The sequence below is a fragment of the Homalodisca vitripennis genome, unplaced genomic scaffold (genome assembly GCF_021130785.1).
Source record: "Homalodisca vitripennis isolate AUS2020 unplaced genomic scaffold, UT_GWSS_2.1 ScUCBcl_1600;HRSCAF=5435, whole genome shotgun sequence".
In the NCBI taxonomy this organism is placed as follows: domain Eukaryota; kingdom Metazoa; phylum Arthropoda; class Insecta; order Hemiptera; family Cicadellidae; genus Homalodisca; species Homalodisca vitripennis.
The window spans coordinates 1-16,415 of NW_025777722.1; the positions used below are offsets into that span (position 1 = coordinate 1).

Genomic DNA, 16,415 nt, shown 5'->3' on the forward strand with positions numbered 1-16,415 from the left:
TTATACAGTGCGAGTTAAAAGTATGGATACACTCTGTTTAGTTTTTGATGGATAAAGATGGAGGGATGGAACTCGGGACACCGTTTCTTGGAAATAGAAGTGAACTTTTTTTAGACACTGCTACAACTTTTCCAATTTCCCAAAATGGATTTTTGAGAGGGCAGCTAAAAAATTTTTTAATGTAAAAGACCCATTAAGTGACACCTCATATGATAGGTCTTGATAAAAGAAGAACAGTGGCAAACTATAGCTTCCAATGTGAATTTGGGATACATGCACAAATTTACAATCATATCTGTGGCTGTGGATCATCTCATTAACTATTTAATTTTATAAGGAGATTACACAGGTCTATGACTATGGATAAGCGAAATAAAGCAAAAAAGAGGACTTCTCTTTGTAACAAATTTAGTTGATCTGAACATCTTCATCTTCTTATCTGACTTATACAGGTGTGTAGAAACAATGAGAGCTCATGTACATTTAAAAATATTGAAAAAAAAGTTCATATAAACATGGTTTCAGAAATACTTCGTTAGTGAGTTACGGCTAGAGAAAGATTTCGCAAGGATTTCATCTCACCATGTAAAACGAGGTCTTCCTGAAATACTGATAAGGTAGATTAAGGGGAGAATTCCATAGTTGAACTGTTACAAATAAAGATTAATTTTAATCAATCATACGTTTAGCTTTCTGTGTATTTTATTTTATACAGCTTTGTTCAGAATAAAATTTTCTACAAGTTTGATTAAAAATTCTTATCTGTTTCAAAGTAACGAAGTTATTGTTTCCTAAAGATGAAAACTATGTTTTTCACTCATCCGTTTTTTTTTTTTACATTTAAACACAGGTTTTCCTCAAAAAACTACATAACTTAAAGTTCTATTTGGGACCTATTTTGTTATTCAATTTATCAGATCAAAAACCATAAGAATCAATGGAATTCTCCAATCTACCTTACCAGAATTTCAGAAAGACCTAGTTCTACATGGTGAGATGAAATCCATGTGAAATCTCTTGCTCGCCCTAACTCACTAATGAAGCATTTTTGGATAGATGTTTGTATAAACTTATTTCATTATTTTTACATGTAGAATGAACTCCCACAGTTTCTGCACATCTTCGCGAATCACCCTGTACATTGTGTCTCCATGACTAATTATTTATCACCTTGAGCTCCCCAGTGGTTGAACTTCCAGCCTGGGGAATAGTTGTCCCTGTAGTCTCCTTGAACTCGTATGTCCGCTGCACTCAACTTAGCCTCCAGGTCCTGACACGTACTCAGCAGAGCCTTGCGCTCAGCTTCCTTCAGGTTCACCGTCACTCCCACACATGACTATTACAACCTGCAGGCAGATCACATCACAGCTGTAAAAAGTTCTCAATTTTAAGCTTTTCCTACCAAAGCCTAAATTATCCTACCAGAAGCATAGACCGGCGAATGTTCAGAACACCTAAAGTCAACAAGTCAATACTAAATCATTCTTTTCTTTACAATGGCCCAAATATTTTAAATAAATTGGCTTATAACGTTAAAATATCTATGAATGTTAGAGAATTTCGTAGTAAAGTAAGAACGTTGTTGTTTATTACAAGAGAATTGTTGTAACTCATTTTAAAATTAATATATTTCCCCTATAGTATTATTTTTAGTTATTATATAAATCATGTGTATAAATAAATTAGGATTTAAGTAACATGAAGAAATATGTAAATAGCGAAGAATCACGTATTTTACTTGTATATATTTAGCATAAATTCTAGTTTCTGGTTGGGAAGGAAGGGATATTGAGATATGTGTTTTAGTTTGTAAGATAAAGATTGTAACAAGGAAAGTATTTTAGTTCTGTTGGTGACTCATGCAGTGTTATCTATTATTAATCTGTAGTGCAGGTGCCCTGGGGGAGCAGCACCGGCTGATATCATCAAGTATTCACAGAATGGACTCTGATAAGAAACCTGTTTTATTTTGTTATCCACTGACCACACTACTTGCAAAAGTGGTCAGTTAATTCCGATACAATTTTGTATTGATGTACATTTGATGATAGAATAAATTCATTCATTTTTCAAAAAATTAAGTAAACACAAATCAGCCAACACATTCACTGCAGCTGTATATTCAGTGATATTGAGTACTCTAACAAGCCAGCATGAACCTATACACATCTGCCGCAGCCAATGTGTTAAACATAGAACCAGTGAATGCCAAATATCAGTCAAGAAAGATTCTATACAATATACTTAATTAAGCCCAAAATACTGCACCAGTACAAGAAATTTCTATACTGGTTCTAGGAATAGGAGAAATAATTTTATACGCAGGAATATCATCAACATGGAGAATTCACTTTTATCAGTCAATTATAAAAAGATTTTAAACTTTGATTTCAAGGTAGTTGTTTTATTTTGGTTGACAGACATTTTTATTTAAATAGGCCTTTTTGACATCAAAGATGCCATGATTAGGAATGAATCCAACAATTTTAAACAACGAAAATATTAGTACAAGGAAGTTAAAATTACACTTATCAGCTAAAAAGTCATTATAGGTTTGACGGTATATAGTTTTGACTAACCTGGACAGCTGCCACCCTTGGAGGAAGTACGAGACCCTTGTTATCAGCATGTACCATGATCATCACACCTGCAACAGTCATTTTTTAGTTGTGAATACATTTATTTCTTAAGCTAACAAATGAAGCTTCAACCAAACTCATGACCGATCTGAGTCATTGGATTGTCTTGCATGTCACAAAAGCTAAAAATATAGTACTTTTGACATAGGAAGATGCTTATATAAACATTAGATTAAAAACAATTACAGTACTCGAACTAGTCATTAATATCAGCTGATTATAAAAAAATGTAAAAGGATACATTCCTTAACGTAATTAAACTTGCAATTAGAACATTAGCTGGATTATCATACCAAGAGTCTCGCAGACAACATTTTTCTAGGCTTAAAATTATGACCTTGGCATGTACTTATATTTTATATAACCTATAATATATAAAAGACAATGAAGATAGACTTGAAACACAATGTACACTCCATGAATATGATACCAAATCAGAAGATAATCTAAGAACTCCTAATATAAGGCTAGAAAAATATTATAAAAGCCATAAATACCAGCAGTTAAAATTATTGAATAAGCTTCCTCTTTTTGTTAGACCTTTACCTTTCAAACAATTTAAATCAAACATGTCAGAGTGGCTTAAGCTCAAGGAATTTTACAGTGTTGAGGAGTATATAAAATGTGATATGTTGTAAATACAAAAATAATAAGGATACTCCATAATTTATTATATTTATTTTAAATTTTAGATTTTAACTCCATGTCTCTGTTAATGGCCAATAAAACTTCTGATTTCTTGCTAAAATGAAGTTTATCGTTGTACTTGCTAAACTTGAAACACAAAGAGCTATCTGAGACAGTAACTCGATAAACAAAAAATTTGAAATAACGACTTGCAGAGTCAAAAAAATAAACAAAATTATGAACGGTGATCAGAACATCTGTAGCTTAACAGCAGGCCAACTACGGAACATAACAAAATTTCTAACAGAACTCGGGTCACCTGTTTTGGGTCTGCCAAATAAGATTGGCCTCCGTTGCACTTAATACACAGCCATTTTGTAATTTCGGAAACAGTAAATTTTTAAAGTATTTTCTCTAAAATAAAATAATAAAAAATGCATTGTGCATGGTACCATTGATAACATAAACCTTCACAACGCAGTGCTTCAATAATGACACCCGAACTTCACACCAGTGGGTCTTAGGTGGTGGATTTCTACAAAGGTGGAAACGAAAACTTCTGTCGGTGATAAATACCTCTATTTCAACCATTATTGGAGGGGGGTTATATTGAAAAATAGCTTAAGATTGTAACTTTCAAATGTTCATAATAAAAGTTTTCTCTATCACTTTGTTAATTTTTTATTTTAAACATCTATTAATTTCTGGAAAGCCCTCATATAAAGAAAACTCAAAAAACTGACCTATTGTCCTTGTAGTGAGGCCCCATGAGTTCTGAAACACAAATTGCTTCTCCTGGGTATCGGGTATCGGGGTCCTCGTAGATGATCTCAAACATTTTTGAGAAGTTTCTGGCCGAGGTGATGAGATGTCGCTCCCTGTATTACACAAGTATAACATAAGTTGGTCTTTTATAAAATGACAAATCTTTTGATATACTATTCTTATTTTATCTTTAACACAAAGTATTTTTGGCAAATAATTTATAGTTATAAAACATTAAACAAACTGATAAACTTGGCTATTGTTTGTGAGTCTGTACACTAAACCGTTATTGTTGTTGACATATATTACTTAATAAAATTATTTTTTTAGAAATATAAATGTGGCTAGTTTTTAAATGGCAATGCCAAACATCTAGTTGAAAGAGTCTTTTAATAACACATTTTTTAATATATTATTATTATTTATATTCATATGCAAGTTACATAAATCATATGTGTGTATATTATTATCCAGTTACCTTAAAAACTCAACAAGTCTGTTAACAATGCAGTCATGTTCCTCTTAAGAGATCAAACATAAAATTGATAAAGAAGCTCAAAATAAAACTTTTACATCGTTTGGACATCAGAGACATCTGGAGTGGGGGATGCCCCTCTTGTTTACAGTCCATGTGCAAGTCAGCTCTTCAATTTTGTGCAATTTTATACAGTTTTTAGTGTGTTTTTATTCTAATAATTGGTACCTAAATTAGCAGTTTTTTTGTTGTGAAGATTTTATGAACTATAACAAACAGGTTTGACTTACAATAAGAGATAAAATTCAATTTATTTGTCAAATTTGAATATAAGTGAGTGTTTCTAACCAGTTTGATAGGATAGGCTCTCAGATAAGGATACATTGTTGTGGAGAGCTGGACCTTTGACCAGCAGATAAGATAAGCTGGAGCACCAGTCTTTGAACACCTGCACACATTCTTTGATATTGGGCAATCTGAGTATTGTGTGTCCTACCAGTGGTTCTAATTGAATATCACATCAACTGATACCAGCTGTAGTGACAGCTGACTATCAAACTGCATGAGACTGTCGGCTGGTTTTTGTTTATATAACAAACTTTTGAAGTTGTTGTTCAAATAAAATTTATTGTATTTTGCATGTGATGAATTGAGTAGTTACTTGTATAAATGCTAAATTCACTCTTCTAGCTTATTTGCTGGAATATTATTAAAAAAAAAAACAAAACAAAACCTACAAATTATTAACATAGGTAAAGTCTCAGTTTTGCTAAATGATGACTCCGAAAAATACTAATAAGAATTTTTAAAATCAATGAAGTGGTTTTTGCCAAGGTCAAAGGTCACAGTCACTGGCCTGCCAAAATAATTCAAATTGACACAACATCTTTTAAGTATACTGCTAAGTACAAGGTATGCTTTTTCAAAACTAATGAAACTAATTTACTTAATATTGAAGACCTGTGCTCGTTTAAGGAAAACAAAATTAAGTTCTCTCAAAAGAAAATTAATAATAAAGAATTCCAACTTGCTATTAATGAAGCTGAAAAAAGCCAGGTGCTCAGTCCTACAGTGATAACTAAAACTTTGACTCACACTACACCCAATAAAAAATTTTAAATGGGACCCGTGACTGCTCTGCCTAATAGTACAACAACCAACTTGATAAAGACTCCAAGTGTACAGTCTGCTACTAGTTCCAAGTCAGATGGAATGCATCCTAACAGATATAATGATGTTATTAATTCTAATGATAAAGCTGTTAATACCCCAATCTACATGGATACTCAATATCAATTAAATGCACTTATCGAAAAATGTATGAGCTTACAGAAAAGTTTAGATGACAAAGATAATACCGGACCTGACTTTCAAACTCAAATTTTATTAAATGAATTAAACAAGTACAAGGGTGAAAATGAAAGTTTGAAAACAGCTATAACAATGTTACAGGAAGAGATCACCTCTTTTGAAAATAAACTTCAAGAATTAACATTGTTAAAGGGCACCTGCTTTAATTGCTTTCCGCCTATGCAGCTATCACAATCTACTTCAAAATCATCTGCTTCATCATCATCCACCTGGACTCAAGTGACACAATCAAATAAAAAACCCAGTAGGCCTAGGAGCCCTTTGTTACCTTCAGCTCTTCCATGTACAAATACTTTTGCATCTCTAACAGTGGCTGATGAGGAGGGAGAAGAAGAAGATGAGATGGTCAACGTTGAAAATGTACAACCTGAAATTCTCATTTGCGGGGATAGTCATGGACGAGACTTGGCCTATCATCTGAACAAAGCACGCAAATCCAATAAGGCTTTTGGTTTTATCAAGCCTGGTGGTCGAAGCAAGGATATTTTAAATCATGAAAATATAGAGGAATTGAATCTGAAGGAAAGAGACATATTGGTGTCAGTATGCGGTGCAAATGATGTTGCAAAAAATGAAGCCAATGAAGCCTTGAAGAATATAACAGACACATTAAATAAATTTTCACAAATGAATATCGTACTTGTTAATATACTAAATAGATATGATCTTGCAGAATGGTCAGTTGTGAATAAAGAGGGTCCAGAAAAACCAATAAGTCTCTGGAAACTCTAAACGTCACCTTAGTACAGGCAAGTGAGGCTGAAAGACACTTGCACACCTCAGCAGGGCTTACACTACAACTACAGGGGTAAAATGTGGCTGGCAAGAAAGATATCTGAAGCAATACAACGATTAGCAGAGAAGCCTACCAAGAAAAGCCCTGAACAGGGACTGGTAGCATCAATGGTGACTGATCAACAACCAATACCACCTGGATGTGATGACTATGAGGAACTGGAACCCAGGCTGCCTACTCCTGCTGATCTGGGAAACTCGGAACCACCACCTGCAGATCCTCACCCTTAGTTAATAATAGAAACAACCTAGGTCTTAATGGTTTCAAGGTATTTCATATCAATATTCAATCCATTAGAAACAAATTAGATATGTTGGAGTTATTTTTGAATTATATTGACTGCAATGTTGTTACAATAAATGAGCACTGGCTGTGCTCAGAAGAAATTCCTCTGTACATTCCAGAGGGTTTCAGTCTTGCTGGAGTTTACTGCAGGCAACCACCGCTTAGGAATGGGGGTTCATCTATTTTTATCAAGTCTCACCTGGAGTTTTCAGTCATAAATGTCAGTAAATTTTCTATAAATAGCATCTTTGAAGTCTCAGCTGCCTACATAACAAAGTTAAACACTGTCATTGTTTCAATTTATAGGACACCACAGTCTAATGTGGAAATTTTTTTTCAATGTCTTGATATTTTTCTGGAGTATTTAAGTAAAAAATACTCATCTAATTTTATTTTAACAGGGGATTTTAATATTAATGTTTTTGAAAATGACCAAACAACAAAATCTTTTCTTAACCTATTACGATCATATAATATGTATTGTGTCAACATGGAAGCGACTAGAGGCCAAGCTTGCATTGATAATATAATAACTAACATAAGCAATGACGAAGTGCAGTGCAAAGTTGTAGATGCTTGTATGTCAGACCATTTTGGTGTTTTAGCAAACTTTAGTAGCCTTGACAATCTCAAAAGTAGAGCTAACGTAATCACTAAACAGGTTAGATCTTTAGACACCCAGGCTGTATCTTATCTGTAAGAAAATTTAAATAACTTTAGTTGGAATTACTTGTATCGGTATGCTAATGTAAACGAAGCTTTGACTTATTTTTTGAGCATATTAAGTGTTAATTATGACGAATGTTGCCCTGTAAAAAATGTAAAGGTAAATGAGTCCAAAAGTAAAAATAAAATAAAAAATAAGTGGTTTACACCTCAACTTAAATCCTACAGGGATTCTGTTATGGTATTTTATGATATATATAAAAATCACAAAGATCTTACTGATGAAAATGTTCACAAAACTGCATACATTACAATCAGAAAGCAATACAAGGCTGAAATAAGACAGGCCAAACAAATTGCTTTTGAAAATTACATTATATCATCCAAAAATAAGTGTAAAGCTGCTTGGAATGTTATTAAGTCTGAATCAAACTGTAACAAGGAATATCAAAAGACTACAATTGATTCTGATACTTTTAATAATTATTTTGTAAATTGTGTTAGCCAAATGAATAACCTACATCCAAATGATAAATTTGATTTAGCTATTCAAAATGTAAACAGTTTTATCTCTTGTAGATCCTTTGAAAGAAAGTACTTTACTTGGAAACCCATTACTGTCAAGGATGTCTTGTTGTGTGTATCTAAATTTAGCTCATCACAAAGTGAAGATTTCTATGGGTTTTCTAATAAGATATTTAAAGAAATAATAGACACAATAGCTGAACCTTTAATATATATATTTAATATGATTTTGGATCAAGGGATTTTTCCTAGCAAACTTAAGGTAGTGAGGATTACACCAATATTCAAGAAAGGTGATAGAAACAGTCCCTCTAGCTACAGGCCAATATCATTAGTCCCTATAGTGAGTAAAATATTTGAGTGTTGTGTTAAAGATCAGCTGTATAATTTTTTTGACAGTAGCTCGCTTTTGTGTGAAGAACAGTTTGGATTTTTACCAGGAAAAAACACATCAAAAGCAGTTCAATCAATTGTTGAAAAGGTCCTCATAAGTTTTGAAAACAGAGATCCATGCTCTGCTACTCTAATTGACTTGTCAAAAGCATTTGATAGTATACCACACAAGCTTCTTGTTAAAAAATTACACAGCTACGGAGTTAGGGGTAAAGAACTTTTCTTGTTATCATCATATTTTAACAAACAGAAGTCAAATTGTGATTCAGGGTTCTGATTTCTCAGATTACAAAAATGTGCAAGTTGGTGTACCACAAGGATCGGTACTTGGTCCTTTTTTGTTTATTATAGCCATTAATGATTTTGCCAATAGTATGCCCTGTGCATCAGTTTTATACGCGGACGACACAACTTTATTCAATTCAAGCAAACACCTTAATGACTTAGATACATTGCAAAATCAATCTTTACAAATAGCGCTTGAATGGTTCAAAAACAATATGTTGACTGTAAATGCTGGTAAAACCGAAGAAATATTTTTCTCTTTGGACAACAACAGCACAAAGAGTTCTGTTAAACTTTTAGGAATTCACCTGGATAGCAAACTAAGCTGGGATAATCATACTAGTCAATTATGTGTTAAGTTATCTAGAGTTATATATTTGTTACGTAAATTAAGTCTCTGTGTTAGTAAAAAAATGTTAATTATGTCATATTATGCTTTTTTTCATTCTATATTATCATATGGTATAAATCTATGGGGGAACAGCTGTGGGGTTCAGAGAGTTTTGATATGGCAAAAAATGGCACTAAGGGTTATCAAAAATACTGGTAGTAGAGAACACTGTCGTCCTATTTTTAAAGAATATAAAATAAATGACTGTTATAAACATGTATATTTTCTCCGCTCTAGTCAATGTTAGGGAAAATATTCATAATTACCAGCTAAGACAGGACATACACAATTATAATACGAGATCTAAGTATAAGCTAGAATTACCATTTGTAAGGCTCAAGAAAGCCCAGGTCAGCCATTATTGCATGAACATTGCACTTTTTAATAAACTGCCAAAGGAATGTTGGTACCTTGAACTAAATAAATTTAAATTATTACTCAAGGGTTGGTTGGCATAAAATCCATTTTATAATATTGAGGAGTACATGACATGTGACACGAACGCTTTAGCAGGATCAATTTTACAAACTTGATAATAACTGTTAATTTATTTTATGTAATATTTTATAATGTCTGTGTTATATGTGCTATTTATTTTTGTGTGTATCTATATGTTTATTTATGACATTGAATAATCTTGTTTGTAGATAATAACAAAATGTAACTGACAATGCCTATTGTAATCACTGTATTACTTAATGGAAAATAAACAATCTTGTATCTTGTAGACTACAAAATATAGTATAATATAGGTGAGGAGGTATAAACCACTAGGAGAAAGGAGAATTGGAGCTCAACTCAACAATCACATGGAATCAACCCTTCCCACCACAGCTACTTCATGTGTAGAAAACTCGGCTGCTCCACCTTGCTTAGAGATTATGTCTATCACATCGTAATGCACTCAATTGTGCATCTGATGAGACAATGACAATACCTCTTCACCTACATTACACTATATCTTGTGGTCTAGGTGTCTCTGATGACAAAACGATTCAACGAGTTCATTTTGAGCTTCTTCATAGCCGACTTTCTTTCGATCTCTTCAGACAAATATCACTCCAGATTTCAGGAGTCAAGTCCGACACAGCGTCCACTGACTCAACCTCCACAAAAGTGTTTCATCTAAACAGTTACCAGTTGTTTCATTAAATAACATCTCACAAAATAATACAAATCTATTTGAGTCACTATAACCATCTCCAGAAGTTACTTATCAACACTCTGGACAGTTTACCTGAATGGCCCGACCACTGGCTGATATGAAGGCCTCTACGGTGGTCGTGAAGTCCGCCCCAGCAAATTGTTCTTTCTCAGTTTTCCGACCCTTTATCACGGGAATGGCAAGAAGATCCACATACACCCCAGCGTACAGCTCTAAACATTGATAACAGACGATAACAATCATTATTATTTTCAGATTTTAAAATTAAGTTAAAATGAAAATTTTAATATTATGTACACTGTAGTTTGCAATTTTATTTAAAAAAATTGTACATGACTAGTTTAACCCAGGAACTGATATAGTTAAGTTGTCAGAATTATACAGTGATTTTGAAGGAAAAACATATAGAGGCAGTTCACGAGCCCGGAATTAACTCTTGATCATAATTTAAAACAGGTTTTTGATCCCGACCCTGAGCTTTGTATGTGAACATTGGCTTTATGAGTATAAGGTTACAAAAGTTGCAATCTGACAGAATCCAAATGGCTTCAGGACATCGGAATTTGAGGAAAATGAGATAATCCGGAGCTAAAATCTGCAGGGTTAGCTCTCATCTTTAATCCTGACAGAGGGCAGGAACAAGCTCTGGATTAATGTGATTTTGCAATTAAATCACATTAAAAACAGTGCTGGAGCAGTTGAGGACTAAGATATCCGTAATTTACTGTTCACAAACAGTGTAACAATCCATAACATTTTCACTTATGTGCAAGAAGTGTGAGAAATGAATTATCTAATGTATTATTCCACAAGCCTGCCACGTGTCTGGCCATCATGGCATGAGATCGGAGAATGAAAAAAAAACCTCATAATTAATCATACATGTAAATACTAATTATAGTAGTTTTGTATTATGGGAGACATAATCAGTGAAAATCCCAAAAGTCTATAGAAAATTGCCCTATGAGAGTCTGCAATCTTTAAAACCTATCTCTAAATTCATAATTTTGTGGAATTGAATTTTTTTTAACCTAGACATTGCCATATTACTTACTTTTTTACTTGTCCTCTTTTTCTAATCCTCAAGCACTTGGGAAATAATGTATATCGATAACACCTTTACTTATTTGAGCTTACTTTAAATATCTCTTGATAAAGTTTATTTTTATTTGGTTAAATTTTTATAGCCTGAGGAAATTTTAGAATTTTGTTACCATATTAAACTAATGTAATACTGTATGGTAAAATAAGTACAGTAGTTTCCTGTTGATATTCTGCAAGAGTTCAGAAATAATACATCACAAACCTATCGATAAAACTGGAATTTCTTGGAAAAGTCTGTACATTAAAATATAGGAGTCTGCGCAGTTATTATTACCAAGCTCATACCTACTTGCCTAATTATTCTGAAAATCTTATTCGTTAAAACTAATTTCACAAATGCTGGTCATACAATAATTTACATCTGATTGCTCAGTTATTTCTGGTGATTTTTACGAATATCACTGTACCTAATATCTGATAGACCTCTTCCTGGGCATCCTTCTGGGAGGCGTACGCAGTGTGACCCTCCTGCCACAGGAACTCTCGTGTTCGCAGGAACGGCTGTGGGTGTTTGAACTCCCACCTCTAGATAACATAAACAAAATAAATAAAAATAAACACACAGGAAAATAAACAAAATGAAACTATGTCAAATTAACCCAGATGATTATAATCAGCATACTGTAAGGAAGAATGCTTTTATAACATAATAACATTTATCAATTAAATCACATTAACATTGTGTACAAAATGTAAGGCAACTATGTGATTTGAAAAATGGAAGTTTATTATTACTATAAACCATGTATAGTGAACTTCTCTCAAAAAGATATCAGCTTTTGTACTGTTCAGCTAAAAAGGTACTTAAACCCAGTACCGAACCGAAATCGGTCTACCAAAACCCGGGTCAACTAGAATATTTTCACAAAGGATTAAAGTGTTTACAAAAACTAAGTAAAACAGTTTATTTGACACCAGAACATTGTGTCCAAAGCATAACTTACAGAAATTTACTTTAGTTGCATTTCTACGTAATTTATGTCCTAAACCCTATGAGTGCCCAGCACTCTTTTGGTGTTTGCGTTGTTCAGCCAAATAATTCATAAATTAGCAATTAAAAACAGAAAGAGATGGTATTTTCTTTTATTACTTAGGGGGAAAGTAGGTTATAACTTGTAATATTTATTTAAATGATAACACACATAAACATTTTTAAAAAAAAAAATACTACAAACAAAAATTAAATTTTTAAATTTTGGAAATTTTGGAAAAAAACAATTGTAACTTTATTATAAAAATTTATCTGTATGCATATTTTTTATTGTTCCTTATGTATATAGGAAAAAACAAACCAAATTTCAAAAAAGTAAGTATCTGTATAACTGAGTTATAATTTTTTTACAACTGAGATTTGATTTTTGTTAAGTTAATTATTGGTGTAGTGTTCCACAAGATAATTCAACATTTTTTCAAAAATACACATAATGGAATGATTTTTGTTTTATTGTGCTGGCGGAAAAGTAAGATATGACAATATTTATTTAGATGACAAAATCTGTTAACATTTTAAAATTATATATATATATATATATTATATATTAGTTTTTATATATATATATATATTATATATTAGTTTTTATATATATATATATATATATATATATATATTTTATATATATATATAAAAAAAACAAAAGTTTATTACGTGTTGTAATTTTTTTGATCTTAATACATTTGTATGCAACTTTTCATTGTTCCCTATATAAGTAGGAACAAGTATAAGTTACCAAGTTTGAAAAAACCGCACTTTTTGTAAAAACCCACGGGCCGATGAAATCGTCCCTCAACACTTTTCGGAAATACCCGTGGGCCGATCACATTAGGCAGTCAAAGGGTTAGCGCAACCATTCTAATAAGTTATATTGAGATGAAACTTAATCAACCAAAAAATTGGCTATCTGAAATGGCTGCTCCCCCTTTATTTCGGTTAACCAATTTTTCACTGTTCCTAAGGTTTGTCTCGGTCCGATAAGAACTGTATTTATCTTGAGCTCAAATGGTCAAAAAGATTGAAATAAAACCCTAAAATTATTACATTGGTCTTAGAGGTAGCAATGATGGTAATAAGATAATCACAATATGTTAACAAATGTTTAAACAAGCGAAACACACTCACATGGTATTTTATCATGTGACATATAATAACACATGTGATGAAGTCCACAAACACACACTTAACAGTTACTGGGTTAGTTAGTAAGACTTATACTTCATACCCTCAGGTTATTTGATACACCACTGTATCAGTTTATAATAATTTTAATATTCAAAGGAATAATTGAATTTTGGAAAGGATCATTTCATCACAGACTTTTTTATCATGTCTAGCTAGGAATTAAATAACATTGGATTGTAAACGCATTAAGTAAGAGTTAATGTTTATCGTATAACACCAATATTTACCACAACATTGTTCCACTGGTTCAGTTTGAGAGGTAGGTCACGGTAGGACTGTATCCACTTGGCGTACGCAGGGTACATCACTGTCTCACTGGTGGGTCGGATGGCTATCGGTTCTGCGAGATCCGACTCTCCTGATTTAGTCACCCACGCCACCTTTCAACAAAAACTCTCTTAATTTTCAACTCACACAACTGCTTATAATTTAGGACATATTTTAACATTATTAGTAACAATTCACACTCAATACTACCTACCTCAGGAGCGAAGTCTGCAATATGGGTTTTCTCCTTCTCGAGGGCGTTGCGAGAAACAAACATCGGAAAGTAGCAGTTTCTAACTCCCAGCTGCTTGAAGCGCAAGTCCAGCCAATCACGGATTTGCTCCCAAATGGTGAAGGCCCAAGGGCGCAAGATGTAGCAACCACTCACATCGTAGTATTCTATCAGCTCCCCTTTCGTGATTACCTTTGACATATATCAATACATTCAAGACAAATTTCAGTTTCTTCTCCCATACAGTAAGAGGGAAGTTTCTTGATGGTCTAAAACAATTCATTGTTAGTCTTTAGTCAATGGAAACTAGAGATATCAATTTTGATATGTGTGTGGGAGCACCAAAACATCAGCTGTAACCATAAAAAACAGACCAAAGAAAGAAATAGACTGGGCATTCTCATATAAAGGCCATTACAGATGTTGAAACCAAAGTCCCTTTATTAGTGAAACCATTAAACCATGTCCAAAACTGGTGCTCGGTTTTAATTTGCTGCGCTACAGTTGTAATAAAATTCTGGAACTTCATACTCTTGGGCAAAATTATATTGGCATGATTATAAGCAGTTTAGAAAGTCAAATTTGCTTTACTTATTTATAAAATTAAATTATAAATAAGTAAAGTAACAAATAAATACAAAAGTAACAAAACTTCTAAAAACTAAAAAATATGCTTCTTGAGTTGTTTTTGTTTATTTGGTTAGGTGAATTTCATCAGTGGGAAAGTTGTAGCAAAAGTCCTGAACATAAATTTTACTCGCTATATTTTTATATCAACTGCGTAGTTTAACTACAAATGAGGTTGGAAATGGGGTGAGTGAGTCTGCCGCTCAGGGCGTGCTGCGACGCGACCTACTGCAAATGAACAGAACAAGCCAAGCCGAGAACTCAGGCGGCACAGAACTGGCAATGAGTTGTACTATCATGCCTACTGGCAGGAATGCGTACTGCATGATCCTTGTCCATGGCAATGTTATTACAGTTACTTTTGGATACCTCTTCGTAAATATATTTGAGGTGTTTCTGTGTGTTTCCTGTGTGAATTTTAAGTATTTTATGTTTGAAAAATTTTAACATTTAAAAAGTATTAGACAATTTTCTTTATTTCACATATTCATAGAGAACAGTACAATGCGTCAATACATGAGATAGTTTAAAGAATGTTAATAGTTGAGAGTTACAGGATTTAAAAATTCTTGAATAGAGTAGAAAAGGTCGCTCCTGGAACCAGACTGTGAGATGTTTCTTGAGGTGGCTTTCTGGTTTTTTCTCTGAGGTGGACTGGTAGTTGATTGTAGAGCAAGGCTCCCTTATAGGAAGGCTTGCTTGTAAAAAGTGTTAGATGGTGAGGCGACAGAGCAAAATCTGAAGCATGGCGTGTATTTTGGTTGTGTATGTCTCTTTGTCGGGTTTGATTGGTGAGAACAGCATGCATGATTGCCTCTTGCATGTAGAGCGCTGGGACCGTCAGGATCTTGAGTTCCTTGAAGGCATCACAACAGCTTTCGAGGTAGTTTAGGCCTGCTAGATCTCATTCTGACTAAATTTAAAGCTCCGTTAAAGGAAGTAAATTAAATGTACTCTTCAATAACATGGACGATTTTGACTTATGTAATTTATTCACTTATAAAAAAATTGTAAATAAAATTTGTGTGTGTACCTTTTCATTATATAACAGACTTAAATATAGGGTTGCTTTGATGAATTTTGTTATTGGAAACAAAATAAAAACATGTTTTTATTCCAAATTTAATAAATAAAAAACAACAGCAATTTTACTAAACTTATGAAAAAAATGAAAAAAATAGTCTGACACTTTTTGACACAATTTATAATAAAACAACTGGCACTAATAGTATTAAATGTAATTTTGTTAATAACCAACTTTGATAACTTGTAAAACTGAAATTGTGAAATTGAAAACATGTACTAGTGTAAGGAAATACCAAAATAAAGACAGAGGGTTAATTCCATATTTCGGCACAGTTTATTAAAATGAGATTATAAAGAAGTATAAAAATTAAAAGTTATGAAATTCACCTGAGAGTACCAATCTGGCAGATTTTCTTCTTTTTTGGCTTCTAGCCCAAGACGTGTTTGTTTCTTTAAACCTCCGGCAGCTCCACTTTCATCTACCTGCCATTGACACAGTACTTTAGTAAAACAAAACACATTTCCTGCAGTAAATAAAGTTGATTTATTAAGGACCAACCAACACCTTATCTTAAAATCATGCTGCTGTCTGTGCAACAA

At 33.0% G+C, this 16,415-nt stretch overlaps 1 protein-coding gene across 1 annotated transcript in view; it reads right to left on the minus strand.

The window, feature by feature from the left end:
- Positions 1–1,170: 1,170 nt before the first annotated feature.
- The window catches only part of LOC124371551 (bifunctional glutamate/proline--tRNA ligase-like), a gene marked incomplete at its 3' end in the record, with an annotated part of 75,248 nt that continues 60,003 nt past the window's right edge, over positions 1,171–16,415 (minus strand). The window contains 11 exon segments of the mRNA XM_046829902.1: positions 1,171–1,327; positions 1,329–1,346; positions 2,580–2,647; positions 4,010–4,073; positions 4,075–4,116; positions 4,118–4,144; positions 10,456–10,595; positions 11,895–12,012; positions 13,891–14,043; positions 14,145–14,354; positions 16,203–16,298. Coding sequence (XP_046685858.1) covers positions 1,171–1,327; positions 1,329–1,346; positions 2,580–2,647; positions 4,010–4,073; positions 4,075–4,116; positions 4,118–4,144; positions 10,456–10,595; positions 11,895–12,012; positions 13,891–14,043; positions 14,145–14,354; positions 16,203–16,298 — 1,093 coding nt within the window.